The sequence below is a fragment of the Salmo salar genome, chromosome 13 (genome assembly GCF_965601325.2).
Source record: "Salmo salar chromosome 13, fSalSal1, whole genome shotgun sequence".
NCBI classification, from domain to species: domain Eukaryota; kingdom Metazoa; phylum Chordata; class Actinopteri; order Salmoniformes; family Salmonidae; genus Salmo; species Salmo salar.
The window spans coordinates 106,749,516-106,766,099 of record NC_138303.1 but is presented as its reverse complement, the minus strand read 5'-3'; the positions used below and the strand labels follow the sequence as shown (position 1 = coordinate 106,766,099).

General features: G+C 44.7%; 1 protein-coding gene across 2 annotated transcripts in view; it reads left to right on the top strand.

Moving 5' to 3' along the window:
• Window positions 1-11,215, top strand: part of lman1 (lectin, mannose-binding, 1) — a 31,099-nt gene extending 19,884 nt beyond the window's left edge. For both annotated transcript variants that reach the window (XM_014138846.3, XM_014138845.3), the window contains exons 11-13: window positions 10,011-10,170; window positions 10,405-10,532; window positions 10,664-11,215. In XM_014138846.3, coding sequence (XP_013994321.1) covers window positions 10,011-10,170; window positions 10,405-10,532; window positions 10,664-10,700 — 325 coding nt within the window. In that variant the 3' untranslated portion in view covers window positions 10,701-11,215. The remainder of the gene's footprint in view (window positions 1-10,010; window positions 10,171-10,404; window positions 10,533-10,663) is intronic.
• Window positions 11,216-16,584: the final 5,369 nt, after the last annotated feature.

Genomic DNA, 16,584 nt, shown 5'->3' with positions numbered 1-16,584 from the left:
TGGCAGTGTCTTCTGATATAAATTACATTTTCACAGAACAGCTTGTTGCAATTTCGATGAGGCTCTTTTGTTGAGATATTGGTAAGTGGACTGGAGGCAGGGCATGAAAGGGATAACGAATCCAGTTTGTGTAGTCCGTTTCGGGAAAGTATCTGTGTAATTGTGCACCCAACTCACTCCGGTGCTTCGCTTTATCACATAAATAAAAAATCATACAATGATGGAAAGACCTGTGTGTTGTCCTTGTTAATGCAGACAGAGAAGAGCTCCAACTTCTTAATCATAGCCTCAATTTTGTCCCGCACATTGAATATAATTGTGGAGAGTCCCTGTAATCCTAGATTCAGATCATTCAGGTGTGAAAAAACATCACCCAGATAGGCCAGTCGTGTGAGAAACTCGTCATCATGCAAGCGGTCAGACAAGTGAAAATTATGGTCAGTAAAGAACTTTAAGCTCGTCTCTCAATTTAAAAAAATAAATAAATTGTCAATACTTTGCCCCTTGACAACCAGCACACTTCTGTATGTTGTAAAAGCATTACATGGTCGATGTCCCTATCCTTGCATAGTCCAGAAAATACATGAGAGTTCAGGGGCCTTGCTTTAACAAAGGTAACCATTTTCACTGTCGTGTCCAAAACGTCTTTCAAGCTGTCAGGCATTCCCTTGGCAGCAAGAGGCTCTCGGTGGATGCTGCGGTGTACCCAAGTGGCGTCGGGAGCAACTGCTTTCACGCTCGTTACCACTCCACAATGTCACCCTGTCATGGCTTTTGCGCCATCAGTACAGACACCTATGTATCTTGCCCACCAAAGTCCATTTGATGTCACAAAGCTGTCCAGTACTTAAAAAATATCCTTTTGCACATATAACACACGGTGGCTGAGGAAAGGCACTACTCCCAATATAAGTGAACCCCAAATCAATTTAGTTATCATATTTGCACCTCTTCGATGGTTCTATGTCCCTGTCTGTTGTTCGGTGCTTTCCCGGGTAAGAGGGCAGTAGCTCTTCGGCTGCATCAGATTCACAACTGTCAGTGTCCATGCTAGCTTGGCTAACAACAAATGTAGAATTACCGTAAATTCCGGACTATAAGCCGCAACTTTTTTCCCAGCTTTGAACCTCGCGGCTTAAACAATGACACGGCTAATATATGGATTTTTCCCGCTTTACTTTTTTTTTTCTCCAAAAAACACATTCTGTGACGTGCTCAGTTTTTTGGCAGCATGAAGCTTTCATTAGACCAATGAAATTGACGAACGGTTTAAGGTCAAACAACTTTTTTTACTGTTTAGATTAAATTGAGCGCTCTCAAACTTCCCATCATTCTGATTACGGTAGTCATTTTGTCACCCTCATCATGGCAAAGACACAGAGCAATGCATATGATGCAGCTTTCAAGTTGAAGGCGATTGATCTGGCTGTTGGAAAAGGAAATAGAGCTGCTGCACGGGAGCTTGGTCTTAATGAGTCGATGATAAGACGTAGGAAACAGCAGCGTGAGGAATTGACTCGGTGCAAAAAGACAACTAAAGCTTACTGCTAATTTTTTATTTTTTGTTACAAGCCGTGTTTCGTTAAAGCCTGTTTAAAGTTAATATGTTTCAATGTACCGGTAGGCACCTGCGGCTTATAGACATGTGCGGCTTATTTATGTTCAAAATAATATATATATTTTTTAATTCAGTGGGTGCGGCTTATATTCAGGTGCGCTTAATAGTCCGGAAATTACGGTACTAATGCTGGCATTGGATGTGCTCGTGGAAGCAGAACAACTTGTGTCGTTGACAGGTGCAGGTACTGCTGGTAGTAGCAGTACTAAAAGTAGAGCTAGTATGTGTCTCTATGGACGCGGGACTTTTCTAAATGGACTTTATGGGAAGATGGGAAAAAAATATATATATATAAATTTAACATTTAAAAAAAAAAAAGTGAATTACATTATTATTTGGCATACCCCCGGCGGCATTGCGCATACCCCCTCCAGTTTGGGAATACCTGATCATGTATTTTCAGGTAGAGATACCTTGCGAAGCAACAGCTGCTCTCTCTATCCCCTCACGATTGGATTCTTCTGCCTCTTCTGTGGCAGTCGTAAAACTCTGACTGGACAAGTAGATGCGCAATGGATTATAGTTAATTACCACGTTTTATGTGCTACACTATGTAGATTATTGGCTACTTTACTTTACTGACTTTATTGTCCCCTTGGGGAAATTTTGTTGCAGTGTCATGTACACATTTAAAGTGGTGTTTAAACAACTCCCTACTACATTACACAGTTCAGGCTGGATCTGATCTCTAGAGAAACTGTGGTAATGTGCTCATTGAGCTCACAGGAAGAAGAAAGAAAACGGAATGAAATGGAATTCAAATCATTTAACCGATGTTGGTCAATTAGTTGTTTAAAAACGGACAAATAACAGAAATTTCGGATAATCGCTCAACACTACTGCTAACAATTTCTTTTTTTTAACAAAGCCCGTATAATTTCTTAATCCGGTCCTGTCCAGGAATATTATAAACTCAGTAAACTGACAAATGCATCACTATCCATTTAACATTAAACCCCTACAACTCATCCAGAATGCCGCAGCCCGTCTGGTGTTCAACCTTCCCAAGTTCTCTCACGTCACCCCGCTCCTCCGCTCTCTCCACTGGCTTCCAGTTGAAGCTCGCATCCGCTACAAGACCATGGTGATTTCCTACGGAGCTGTGAAGGGAACGGCACCTCCATACCTTCAGGCTCTGATCAGGCTCTACACCCAAACAAGGGCACTGCGTTCATCCACCACTGGCCTGCTGGCCCCCCTACCTCTGAGGAAGCACAGTTCCCGCTCAGCCCAGTCAAAACTGTTCGCTGCTCTGGCACCCCAATGGTGGAACAAGCTCCCTCACGACGCCAGGACAGCGGAGTCAATCACCACCTTCCGGAGACACCTGAAACCCCACCTCTTTAAGGAATACCTAGGATAGGATAAAGTAATCCTTCTAACCCCCCCCCTTAAAAGATTTAGATGCACTATTGTAAAGTGGTTGTTCCACTGGATATCATAAGGTGAATGCACCATTTTGTAAGTCGCTCTGGATAAGAGCGTCTGCTAAATGACTTAGATGTAAATGTAAGAGATTACATATCCTAAATTTGCCTTTGGCTAAAATTAATACTTATGGTCTTAGTTATAAGTAGTGTCAGTACGTTGTCTATAATGTAACTTTGCTACATTGCGAATACATTATATTATGATACAGTATATCTGGGTTAACAGTGTGTTTTTAGAGGAGATTGCTAAATTAATCTTTATTCATGATCTTTTTGGGTTGGAGGATGGATGGCCTTTTGAATGCAAATGAGAATTAAGGATGAATTTGGTCTATTCACTGTAATATTAAGATTCATTAATATTAAGATAAATTGTTAATTAGAGTATGTTTACAGTCATTTCTCTTCAAACTTTTGGAGTTGAGGCGCTGTGATCCAGCCATTTTCACAAACTGTTTTGTTTTGCACAACATTGTCTAGAGGTGGATGGGTGGTACAAGATATAGAGATTGAGATACTGGATGTTCATAGATACTGGATGTAGAAATAGATACTGTGTGTGTGTGTGTATGTACAGTATCTCACAAAAGTGAGTACACCCCTCACATTTTTGTAAATATGAGTGTATCTTTTCATGTGACAACACTGAAGAAATGACACTTTGCTACAATGTAAAGTAGTGAGTGTACAGCTTGTATAACAGTGTAAATTTGCTGTCCCCTCAAAATAACACAACTCAAAGCCATTCATGTCTAAACCGCTGGCAACAAAAGTGAGTACTCACTTTTGTTGCCAGCGGTTTAGACATTAATGGCTGTGAAAAGATATACTCATATTTACAAAAACGTGAGGGGTGTACTCACTTTTGTGATACTGTGTGTGTGTATAGATGGATACTTGATATATACATACATAGATACTGGATATAGAGATATACATACAGTTGAAGTCGGAAGTTTACATGCACCTTAGCCAAATACATTTAAACTCAGTTTTTCACAATTCCTGACATTTAATCCTAGTAAAAAATCCCTGTCTTAGGTCAGTTAGGATCACCACTTTATTAAGAATGTGAAATGTCAGAATAATAGTAGAGAGAGTGATTAATTTCAGCTTTTATTTCTTTCATCACATTCCCAGTGGGTCAGAAGTTTACATACACTCAATTAGTATTTGGTAGCGTTGCCTTTAAATTGTTTAACTTGGGTCAAACGTTTCTGGTAGCCTTCCACAAGCTTCCCACAATAAGTTGGGTGAATTTTGGTCCATTCCTCCTGACGGAGCTGGTGTAACTGAGTCAGGTTTGTAGGCCTCCTTGCTCGCACATGCTTTTTCAGTTCTGCCCACAAATGTTCTATAGGATTGGGGTCAGGGCTTTGTGATGGCCTCTCCAATACCTTGACTTTGTTGTCCTTAAGCCATTTTGCCACAACTTTGGAAGAATGCTTGGGGTCATTGTCCATTTGGAAGACCCATTTGCGACCAAGCTTAACTTCCTGACTGATGTCTTGATGTTGCTTCAATATATCCACATACTTTTCCTCCTCATGATGCCATCTATTTTGTGAAGTGCACCAGTCCCTCCTGCAGCAAAGCACCCCCACAACATGATGCTGCCACCCCTGTGCTTCACGGTTGGGATAGTGTTCTTCAGCTTGCGAGCATCCCCCTTTTCCCTCCAAACATAACGATGGTCATTATAGCCAAACACTTTTATTTTTGTTTCATCAGACCAGAGGACATTTCTCCAAAAAGTACGATCTTTGTCCCCATGTGCAGTTGCAAACCGTAGTCTGGCTTTTTTATGGCAGTTTTGGAGCAGTGGCTTCTTCCTTGCTGTGCGGCCTTTCAAGTTATGTCGACATAGGACTTATTTTACTGTGGATATAGATACTTTTGTACCTGTTTCCTCCAGCATCTTCACAAGGTCCTTTGCTGTTGTTCTGAGATTGATTTGCACTTTTCACACCAAAGTACGTTCATCTCTAGGAAACAGAACGTGTCTCCTTCCTGAGCGGTATGACGGCTGCGTGGTCCCATGGTGTTTATACTTGTGTACTATTGTTTGTACAGATGAACGTGGTACCTTCAGGTGTTTGTAAATTGCTCCCAAGAATGAACCAGACGTGTAGGTCTACAATTTGAAATACATCCACAGGTACACCTCCAATTGACTCAAATTATGTCAATTTGCCATGACATCTTTTTCTGGAATTTTCCAAGCTGTTTAAAGGCACAGTCAACTTAGTGTATGTAAACTTCTGACCCACTGGAATTGTGAAATAATGTGTCTGTAAACAATTGTTGGAAGAATTACTTGTGTCATGCACAAAGTAGATGTCCTAACCGACTTGCCAAAACTATAGTTTGTTAGCAAGAAATTTGTGGAGTGGTTGAAAAATGAGTTTTAATGACTCCAACCTAAGTGTATGTAAACTTCCGACTTCAGCTGTAGATAGATATATGGGTATATGTGTGTGTGTGTGTGTGTGTGTATATATATATATATATATATAATCTCACATACACAGTACCAGTCAAACGTTTGGACACAGCTACTCATTTTTATTTAAACTTTTTTCTACATTGTAGAATAATAGGAAATACATAAATTATTAAATACCACAAATGGATTCATGTAGTAACCAAAAGTTTTCATCAAAATATATTTGAGTTTCTTCAAAGTAGCCACCCTTTGCCATAACAGCTTTGCACACTCTTGGCATTCTCTTAACCAGCTTCACCTGGAATGCTTTTCCAACATTCTTGACGGAGTTCCCACATATGCTGAGCACTTGTTGGCTGCTTTTCCTTTGCTCTGCAGTCCAACTCATCCCAACCATCTCAATTGGGTTGAGGTCGGGTGATTGTGGAGGCCAGGTCATCTGATGCAGCACTCCATCACTCTCCTTCTCGGTCAAATAGCCCTTACACAGCCTGGAGGTGTGTTGGGTCATTGTCCTGTTGAAAAACAATTGATAGTCGCACTAAGCTCAAACCAAATGGGATGGCGTATCACTGAAGAATGCTGTGGTAATCATGCTGTTTAAGTGTGCCTTGAATTCTAAATAAATCTGTGTCACCAGCGACGCACAGTCACACCTCCTCCATGCTTCACGGTGGGAACCAAAAATATGTATGTGTATGTATATATATTTTGGAATGGATGATTTTGGATCATTAGCCTCTCTATGGTAGGTGGCACCACATCGTCCCACCTATGTAACAGCCAGTGGAATTACATTTACATTACATTTAAGTCATTTAGCAGACGCTCTTATCCAGAGCGACTTACAAATTGGTGCATTCACCTTATGATATCCAGTGGAACAACCACTTTACAATAGTGCATCTAAATCTTTTAAGGGGGGGGGGGGGGGGGGTTAGAAGGATTACTTTATCCTATCCTAGGTATTCCTTAGAGGTGGGGTTTCAGGTGTCTCCGGAAGGTGGTGATTGACTCCGCTGTCCTGGCGTCGTGAGGGAGCTTGTTCCACCATTGGGGTGCCAGAGCAGCGAACAGTTTTGACTGGGCTGAGCGGGAACTGTGCTTCCTCACAGGTAGGGGGGCCAGCAGGCCAGAGTTGGATGAACGCAGTGCCCTTGTTTGGGTGTAGGGCCTGATCAGAGCCTGAAGGTATGGAGGTGCCGTTCCCTTCACAGCTCCGTAGGCAATCTCCATGGTCTTGTAGCGGATGCGAGCTTCAACTGGAAGCCAGTGGAGAGAGCGGAGGAGCGGGGTGACGTGAGAGAACTTGGGAAGGTTGAACACCAGACGGGCTGCGGCATTCTGGATGAGTTGTAGGGGTTTAATGGCACAGGCAGGGAGCCCAGCCAACAGCGAGTTGCAGTAATCCAGACGGGAGATGACAAGTGCCTGGATTAGGACCTGCGCCGCTTCCTGTGTGAGGCAGGGTCGTACTATAGGAATCCTGTGGCGCGTTATTCAAATACCTTAGAAATGCTATTACTTCAATTTCTCAAACATATGACTATTTTACACCATTTTAAAGACAAGACTCTCGTTAATCTAACCACACTGTCCGATTTCAAAAAGGCTTTACAACGAAAGTAAAACATTAGATTGTCAGCAGAGTACCCAGCCAGAAATAATCAGACACCCATTTTTCAAGCTAGCATATAATGTCACATAAACCCAAACCACAGCTAAATGTAGCACTAACCTTTGATGATCTTCATCAGATGACAACCCTAGGACATTATGTTATACAATACATGCATGTTTTGTTCAATCAAGTTCATATTTATATAAAAAACCAGCTTTTTGCATTGGCATGTGACTAGCATTCCCACCGAACACTGCCGGTGAATTTACTAAATTACTCACGATAAACGTTCACAAAAAGCATAACAATTATTTTAAGAATTATAGATACAGAACTCCTCTATGCACTCGATATGTCCGATTTTTAAAATAGCTTTTCGGTGAAAGCACATTTTGCAATATTCTCAGTAGATAGCCCGGCATCACAGGGCTAGCTATTTAGACACCCAGCAAGTTTAGCACTCACCAAAGTCAGATTTACTATAAGAAAAATGTTATTACCTTTGCTGTCTTCGTCAGAATGCACTCCCAGGACTTCTACTTCAATAACAAATGTTGGTTTGGTCCCAAATAATCCATCGTTATATCCAAATAGCGGCGTTTTGTTCGTGCGTTCAAGACACTATCCGAAAGGGTTAATAAGGGTGACGAGCATGGCGCAATTCGTGACAAAGAAATTCTAAATATTCCATTACCGTACTTCGAAGCAGGTCAACCGCTGTTTAAAATCAATTTTTATGCCATTTTTCTCATAAAAAAGCGATAATATTCCGACCGGGAATCTGCGTTTAGGTAAACAGACGAAAGAAAATAAAGCATGGGGTCGACTCGGGCACGCGCCTAAGCCCATAGTACTCTGATCGGCCACTTGCCAAAAGCGATAATGTGTTTCAGCCAGAGGCTGCCTCGATATCGTTCAGCTTTTTCCCGGGCTCTGAGAGCCTATGGGAGCCGTAGGAAGTGTCACGTTATAGCAAAGATCCTCAGTCTTCAATAAATAGAGCCAAGATGAAACACAACTTGTCAGACAGGCCACTTCCTGCATGGAATCTTCTCAGGTTTTGGCCTGCCATATGAGTTCTCTTATACTCACAGACACCATTCAAACAGTTTTAGAAACTTTAGGGTGTTTTCTATCCAAAGCAAATAATTATATGCATATTCTAGTTACTGGGCAGGAGTAGTAACCAGATTAAATCGGGTACGTTTTTTTATCCGGCCGTGTCAATACTGCCCCCTAGCCCTAACAGGTAAAAAAAAAAGGATACGGTTTGTATAACATATATTATATAATCTAAGGTGTGCACCATTTAAAGGACGTGTGTGTGTGTGTGTGTGTGTGTGTGTGTGTGGGGGTCACCTGTGCTGGCCCACCTTCTCTGCCTCATCTCCTTCTTTTTAATCGGGATTAGTGGTCTGGGTGTTGTTCCCAGAGAACTGTCCAATAGCTTTACCACATGGATAAACCTGTCTGTCAGTCTGAGTCACACCCTCACTTCGTCTAGAGGGAGTAGACAGTACAGGTGCGTCAAAGCTGGGACCGAGAGATTGAAAAACAGCTTCTATCTCCAAGCCATCAGACTGTTAAACTGTCACCATTAGCAGGCCTTTCACCCAGCTACTACCCAGTACCCTGCCCTGAACTTCAGTCACTGTTACTAGCCAGCTACTACCCAGTACCCTGCCTGAACTTCAGTCACTGTTACTAGCCAGCTACACCCAGTACCCTGCCCTGAACTTCAGTCACTGTTACTAGCCAGCTACCACCCAGTACCCTGCCCTGAACTTCAGTCACTGTTACTAGCCAGCTACCACCCAGTACCCTGCCCTGAACTTCAGTCACTGTTACTAGCCAGCTACCACCCAGTACCCTGCCCTGAACTTCAGTCACTGTTACTAGCCAGCTACCACCCGTACCCTGCCCTGAACTTCAGTCACTGTTACTAGCCAGCTGTACCCGTACCGCCTGACTAGCCGTTACCAGCCCTGCTACCCAGTACCCGCTGCACCCAGTAGCCCTGCCAGTCACGCAGCCCCTGCCCCTGAACTTCATCACTGTACTAGCAGCTACCAGTCCCTGCCCTGAACTTCAGTCACTGTTACTAGCCAGCTACCACCCAGTACCCTGCCCTGAACTTCAGTCACTGTTACTAGCCAGCTACCACCCAGTACCCTGCCCTGAACTTCAGCACGTTACTAGCCAGCTACTACCCAGTACCCTGCCCTGAACTTCAGTCACTGTTACTAGCCAGCTACTACCCAGTACCCTGCCCTGAACTTCAGTCACTGTTACTAGCCGGCTACCACCCGGTACTCTACCCTGCACCTTAGAGACTGCTGCCCTATGTACATAGTCATGTAACACTGGTCACTTTAATAATGTTTACCTACTGTTTTACCCACTTTAGATGTATATGCTGTATTGTAGTCATGGCTCATCCTATATAACAGATTGTTTTGTATCTAGATAATATGTGCTGTTTTTATTGCTAGGCATTACTGCACTGTTGGAGCTAGCAGTGATTAACATCTGTGTACACAACCAATAAACTTTTGATTTGATTTGACACACTGTCATAGGGAAAACATGTCCACCAACCTTAATTCAATCATCTTCCAAATACATAGACTTCAAGTTCACATACCTTATTTAGGTATAGGAAGACATTCAATTAATCATCTTCATTCTGTATTAGCTGAAATTCATTCCTGGTTTAATGTTGTCGCGTACTTCAGATGTTGTTTACCATGGGCTGAGGTTTTTTTCGCTACCCTTTCTGGTGTGCTGATGTAGAAAATGTCAGAATTTTTCCTATCGTATGTATGTTTCTACTGCAGCTTGGGCCGTGTTCAACAGTGAGATCTGACTCTTTTGTTCGTTTTCTTTTCTCCTCAGAAACTCGTTCTATGAGTCTCTGAAACAGATTGGTGCCAGCCAGCATCAGGGCAACGCAGTAGGCATGGGGACGTATGAGACGGTCCAACACTTCAACGACATCAAGGAACATCTACACGTGGTCAAGAGGAACATCGAACACCTCATCACGCGCAATGGGGTTTGTCAGTAACTTATTTGACTGTAAATCTCAGCGGTTCTCCACATGTCTTTCTCAAGTCTTTTCCTGATTCCTCGAGCTTCGCCTCCTTCGCCAACCACATTGGAAGAGAAGATCCATGGTCCCTCTCCCTCAGACCTTCTCCTCCAATGTGTTTTGAGAAGTCTGGAAAGAACGAGGACATGAGGAATCTAGATTTTTACAGTATATTTTTGTGTCTTATGCTACATGTAGAACCCCAGTGAAAAGCAGGTGATGAACTGCCCTGACCCTCCTCCAATGCCTTCCTGTTTGGGTACCACACACTTCCTGGTCTTTGTGGTCATCCAATCAGTCCTGTTCTTCAGCTACATTATGTACAAGTAAGACCAATAATAAATAAATAGTATAACTAATACATTTTAAAAAATCTGTTTGTCATAACTCATCTCTTTCTCTCTCCTCTCAATTTCAACTCTCTCCTCTCTCTCATCTCTTTCTTCTCCCTCTACAGAAGTCAACAAGAAGCAGCAGCAAAGAAATTCTTTTGATGAAACAATCATCAATATCATGCCAATATGTAAATGAGGGACTGTTCATTTTGCTGGTTATTTTGGTTTGGTTTTGTTTTTCAAAATTGTAAATTATTGTACTTGAAAATTAGATTTTGTTTGAGAAGTTTCTTTTTTAATTTCTTAGTTTTAATTTGATCTGATATTATGTATGTGAATGAATGCTCGTGTGGGACATTTTGTTAAAAGATTCCAAATATGATGTAATATATTGTATACAGTATTTTGACAAGTCGTTGGGTTATATTCTGATCTTTCGACTGGTTTTTGATAAGTTCCCACTCTCAGAAAACAAAAACACCGTATGCCCATTCACATAGCTTTGAAAACTGTGGATTTAATAAATGTGCAATTTTGTATGAATTCTGAACTGTGTTGAAGAAAACCCAGAGTGGATGTCCAATATGTGTGTCTTCTTGAATGGTTGAAACATGCCAATCTGGCATTTTTCTTTTTTCTTCTCAAGCAATTTACATAAACAAAAAACAAACCAACATTTTTGTCTTTTCCTGTATGCCATCTTATTGTTTACATTTTGGTTTTCAGGTATTAAAAAAGTAGCCTAATTGTTGTTAAATTTGACCTTCTAGCCTGGTCCCAGATCTGTTTGTGCTGTCTTGCCAACTCCTTGTAACTCATCAAAGTAGTTGGCAAGATAGCGCAAACAGATCTGGGACCAGACTATCATCCTGTCGCTTTTGATCAGGATCCATTTTAAAGACGTTAGCTTAATGCATGGCTTAGTGCTTAGTCTGGTCAAGGTTTGGTCTAAGGGAGGCATGGTAGGCTGGTGTGTCTACGGTAGGCTGGTGTGTCTACGGTAGACTGGTGTCTCTGGCACGGTAGACTGGTGTCTCTGGCACGGTAGGCTGGTGTCTCTGGCACGGTAGGCTGGTGTCTCTGGCACGGTAGGCTGGTGTCTCTACGGTAGGCTGGTGTCTCTACGGTAGGCTGGTGTCTCTACGGTAGGCTGGTGTCTCTACGGTAGGCTGGTGTGTCTACGGCACGGTAGACTGGTGTCCAGCAATAATAGCCTCTGACAGACCACAGGACATTATGCTGGGCCTCATGTGAGAGAGAACAACTGTGTGTCAGTGGTGAGGTATAGGTAGGGTTGCAAAGCTCCCGGTAATTTAATACAGTTACCGGGAATCTTCATAATTTTGGTAATTAATACTTGAATAACCTTTTTAAAATGTTTTCATATACAGTATGTTGTAACTGACTTCAGTGGGCAAATGCTCACCTTTTGATGGCCACTGGCACGCTGGAGAAATGTGTTTATGGATGAATCCCGGTTTCAACTGTACGGGACAGATTGCTTCGTGGGGGCGAGCGGTTTGCTGACTTGAACAGAGTGCCCTATGGTGGGATCATGGTATAGGCAGGCATAAGCTACGGACAACAAACACAATTGCAATTTATCAATGGCAATTTGAAAGGACAGAGATACCGTGACGAGATCTTAAGGCCCGTTGTCGTGCCATTCATCCACCGCCATCACCGCATGTTTCAGCATGATAATGCACAGCAACATGTCACAAGGATTTGTACACAATTCCTGGAAACTGAAAATTTCCCAGTTCTTCCATGGCCTGCATACTCACCAGACATGTCCCCCATTGTGCATGTTTGGGATGCTCTGGATCGACATGTATGACAGCGTGTTCCAGTTCTCGTCAATATCCAGCGACTTCACACAGCCATTGAAGAGGAGTGGGACAACATTCCACAATCAACAGCCTGATCAACTTTGTGAAGGAGATGTCACGCTGCATGAGGCAAATGGTGGTCACACTAGATACTGACTGGTTTTCTGATCCACCACCCTACCCCTTAGCTTTAAAAAATAAATTTAAAAAATCTGACCAATCAATGCATATCTGTATTACCAGTCATGTAAAATCCATAGATTAGGGCCGAATTAAATTATTTCAATTGACTGATTTACTATTATATGAACTGTAACTCGGTAAAATACTTGAAATTGTTGAATGTTGCGGTTATATTGTTTGTTCAGTGTATATTGGAAATAACTGTTGCTTTATGTCAGTGATTGCATATGGGTCTCTCCACACTGACAGGTAGGCAAACAAATTTTTGCATACCAGTCATACCAACAGCAACAAATGGAAACCCATGAGTGCCTCAGCAGCAGGCATATTTCAACAAATGAATGGCACTGTGTCCTAAATAAAATGTTCATTCATATTTGATCAAATGAATATATTAATCTAGGCATGCCATACAGTTAATGAGTATTGACTATGGAGCATTGGTATATGATGTCATGTCTTTCAGAGATACACTATATATACAAAAGTATGTGGACACCCCTTCAGATTAGTGGATTCAGCCACACTCATTTGCTGACCGGTGTATAAAATTGAGCACAACACCATGCAATCTCCATAGACAAACATTGTCAGTAGAGTGGCCTTACTGAAGAGCTCAGTGACTTTCAACGTGGCACCATCACAGGATGCCACCTTTCCAACAAGTCAGTTTGTCAAATATCTGCCCTGCTAGAGCTGCCCCAATCAATTGTAAGTGCTGTTATTGTGACGTGGAAACATCTAGGAGCAACAACGGCTCAGCCGCTAAGTGGTAGGCCACACAAGCTCACAGAACAGGACCGCCAAGTGATGAATCGCGTAGTACGTAAAAATCGTCTGTCCTCGGTTCCAACACTCACTACCAAGTTCCAAACTGTCTCTGGAACCAAGGTCAGCACAAGAAGTGTTCGTCGGGAGCTTCATGGAATGGGTTTCCACAGCCGAGCAGCCGCACACAAGCCTAAGATCATGCACAATGCCAAGTGTCAGTTGGAGTGGTGTAAAGCTCGTTGCCATTGAACTCTGGAGCAGTGGAAACGCGTTCTCTGGAATCACGCTTCACCATCTGGCAGTCCGACAGACAAATCTGGTTTGCAGATGCCAGGAGAATGCTACCTGCCCCAATCCATAGTGCCAACTGTAAAGTTTGGTGGAGGAGGAATAATGGACTGGGGCTGTTTTTCATGGTTCGGGCTAGGCCCCTTAATTCCAGTGAACGCTACAACATACAATGAATTTCTAGACGATTCTGTGCTTCCAACTTTGTGGCCACAGTTTGGGTTAGGCCCTTTCCTGTTTCAACATGACAATGCCCCGGTGCACAAAGCGAGGTCCATACAGAAATGGTTTGTCGAGATCAGTGTGGAAGAACTTGACTGGCCTGCACAGAGCCCTGACCTGAACCCCATCGAACACCTTAGGAATGAATTGGAACGCAGACTGCGAGCCAGGCCTAATCGCCCAACGTCAGTGCCCGACTTCACTAATGCTCTTGTGGCCGAGTGGAAGTAAGTTTCAAGTTTTAATGTCACAGTGAAATGCCTTTCTTGCAAACTCAAAACCCAACAATTCAATAATCAATAACAATGTATTACTAGAAAAAAGCACACGAGAAATATGAAATATACGTAAGTAAGCATACTATATGCAGGAAATATTTAAGTCAGTTCCAATACCATATTTACATGTGCAGGAATACTTGAGTGATGGAGGTAGATATGTATAGGGCTAAGGTGACGAGGCAACAGGATATGAGATAAACAGAGTAGCAGCAGCTTGCATGTGAGTGGGTGGGTAGAGTCAGTATAAATGTCTGTGCATATTATGTGTGAGTGATCAGATGATGGAGTGACAGTGTGTAAGGCCCTGTGAGTGTGCATAGAGACTGAAATAAAAGATAAATGCGGTTCATGTAGCTATTTTGTTAGCTATTTATTAGAATAAGGCTGTAACGTAACAAAATGTGGAAAAAGTCAAGAGGTCTGAAAACTTTCCGAAAGCACTTTACGTTCTGCCATTAGTTTCCTCTCTCTCTCTTGCTCTCTTTCTCTTTCTCTCTTGCTCTCTTTCTCTTTCTCTCCTCCCTCAAAGGGAATAGAGTATATTTGAGATGCACACCTTAATCTGTTATTGTCAGACTGCATTGTTGCAGTGTCACTCATCATAAATAAGAGATAATGACACTTCTATCACAGGAAACTGCCTCCTTCGCCCGCCTCCCAGCCACAGCACAGTACAGTATTGCACAGTACAGCACAGTACAGTATTGCACAGTATAGCACAGTACAGTATTGCACAGTATAGCACAGTACAACGCAGTACAGTACTGCACAATACAGTACAGCACAGTACAGCTAACTGCAAACAACAGTGTAGCTATAGAAAAAGGCAAATGCTATGGTTATACAATTCAGCTTGTCTGTCTGTAATTTCATACCAATTATAAAGAACATCAGCGTTTCATGATAAGAATATGAAAGTATACAACCCTGCATTCTGCACACTCTGTACACAAATGTACGTTGTGTTATTCTTCATGCTGTTATATAAAGGTTTCTTAGCCCTCAGTTCCTCCCCCCAGTTCCTCCAGCCCTCAGCCCCCCCCTCCAGTTCCTCCAGCCCTCAGCCCCCCCCTCCAGTTCCTCCAGCCCTCAGCCCCCCCCTCCAGTTCCTCCAGCCCTCAGCCCCCCCTCCAGCTCCTCCAGCCCTCAGCCCCCCCCCAGTTCCTCCAGCCATCAGCCCCCCCCCTCCAGCTCCTCCAGCCCTCAGCTCCCCCCCAGTTCCTCCAGCCCTCAGTTCCTCCCCCCAGTTCCTCCAGCCCTCAGCCCCCCCCAGTTCCTCCCCCCAGTTCCTCCAGCCCTCAGTTCCTCCAGCCCTCAGTTCCTCCAGCCCTCAGCCCCCCCCTCCAGCTCCTCCAGCCCTCAGCCCCCCCCCCCTCCAGCTCCTCCAGCCCTCAGTCCCCCCAGCTCCTCCAGCCCTCAGTCCCTCCAGCTCCTCCAGCCCTCAGCCCCCCTCCAGTTCCTCCAGCCCTCAGCCCCCCCAGCTCCTCCAGCTCCCCCTCCAGCTCCTCCAGCCCTCAGCCCCCCTCCAGTTCCTCCAGCCCTCAGCCCCCCCAGCTCCTCCAGCCCTCAGCCCCCCCAGCTCCTCCAGCCCCCCCTCCAGCTCCTCCAGCCCTCAGCCCCCCCTCCAGCTCCTCCAGCCGTCAGCTCCCCCTCCAGCTCCTCCAGCCCTCAGCCCCCCCCCCCTCCAGCTCCTCCAGCCGTCAGCTCCCCCTCCAGCTCCTCCAGCCCTCAGCCCCCCCCTCCAGCTCCCCCCACCCTCAGCGCCTCCAGCCCTCAGCTCTCCCCCATCAGCTCCCCCCCAGTTCCCCCTCCTTCCTCCACCCTCAGCTCCTTCAGGCCTCAGCTCCCCCCCCACCCTCAGCTCCCCCAGCCCTCAGCTCCTCCAGCCCTCAGCTCCCCCTCCTCCCTCCACCCTCAGCTCCTCCAGCCCTCAGCCCCCCCCACCCTCTGCTCCTCCAGCCCTCAGCCCCCCCCCACCCTCTGCTCCTCCAGCCCTAACCCCCCCCCACCCCCCCCCACCCTCTGCTCCTCCAGCCCTCAGCCCCCCCCCCACCCTCTGGTCCTCCAGCCCTCAGCCCCCCCCCCCCCCCCCACCCTCTGCTCCTCCAACCCTCAGCACCCCCACCCTCTGCTCCTCCAGCCCTCAGCCCCCCCCCCCCCACCCTCTGCTCCTCCAGCCCTCAGCTCCCCCCCCCCCCACCCTCAGCTCCTCCAGCCCTCAGCTCCTCCAGCTCCCCCTCCCCCCAACTCATCCAGGATATAAACGGATATCTCTGGCAGATGGGAGGGGCCAAACCTTGTTCAGTAATGTGATTAACTAGCAATGGGCGGGCAGAAGCAACAACTAATGTGACAGGGGAGCAAGAATGTCTTGGGATCTTGAAATCCCAAAAATGTGACTGTGACCTTTGCATTGTGCTATACACCAATAAAGTAATTGATTGAACCTGTCCCATTTAACAATAT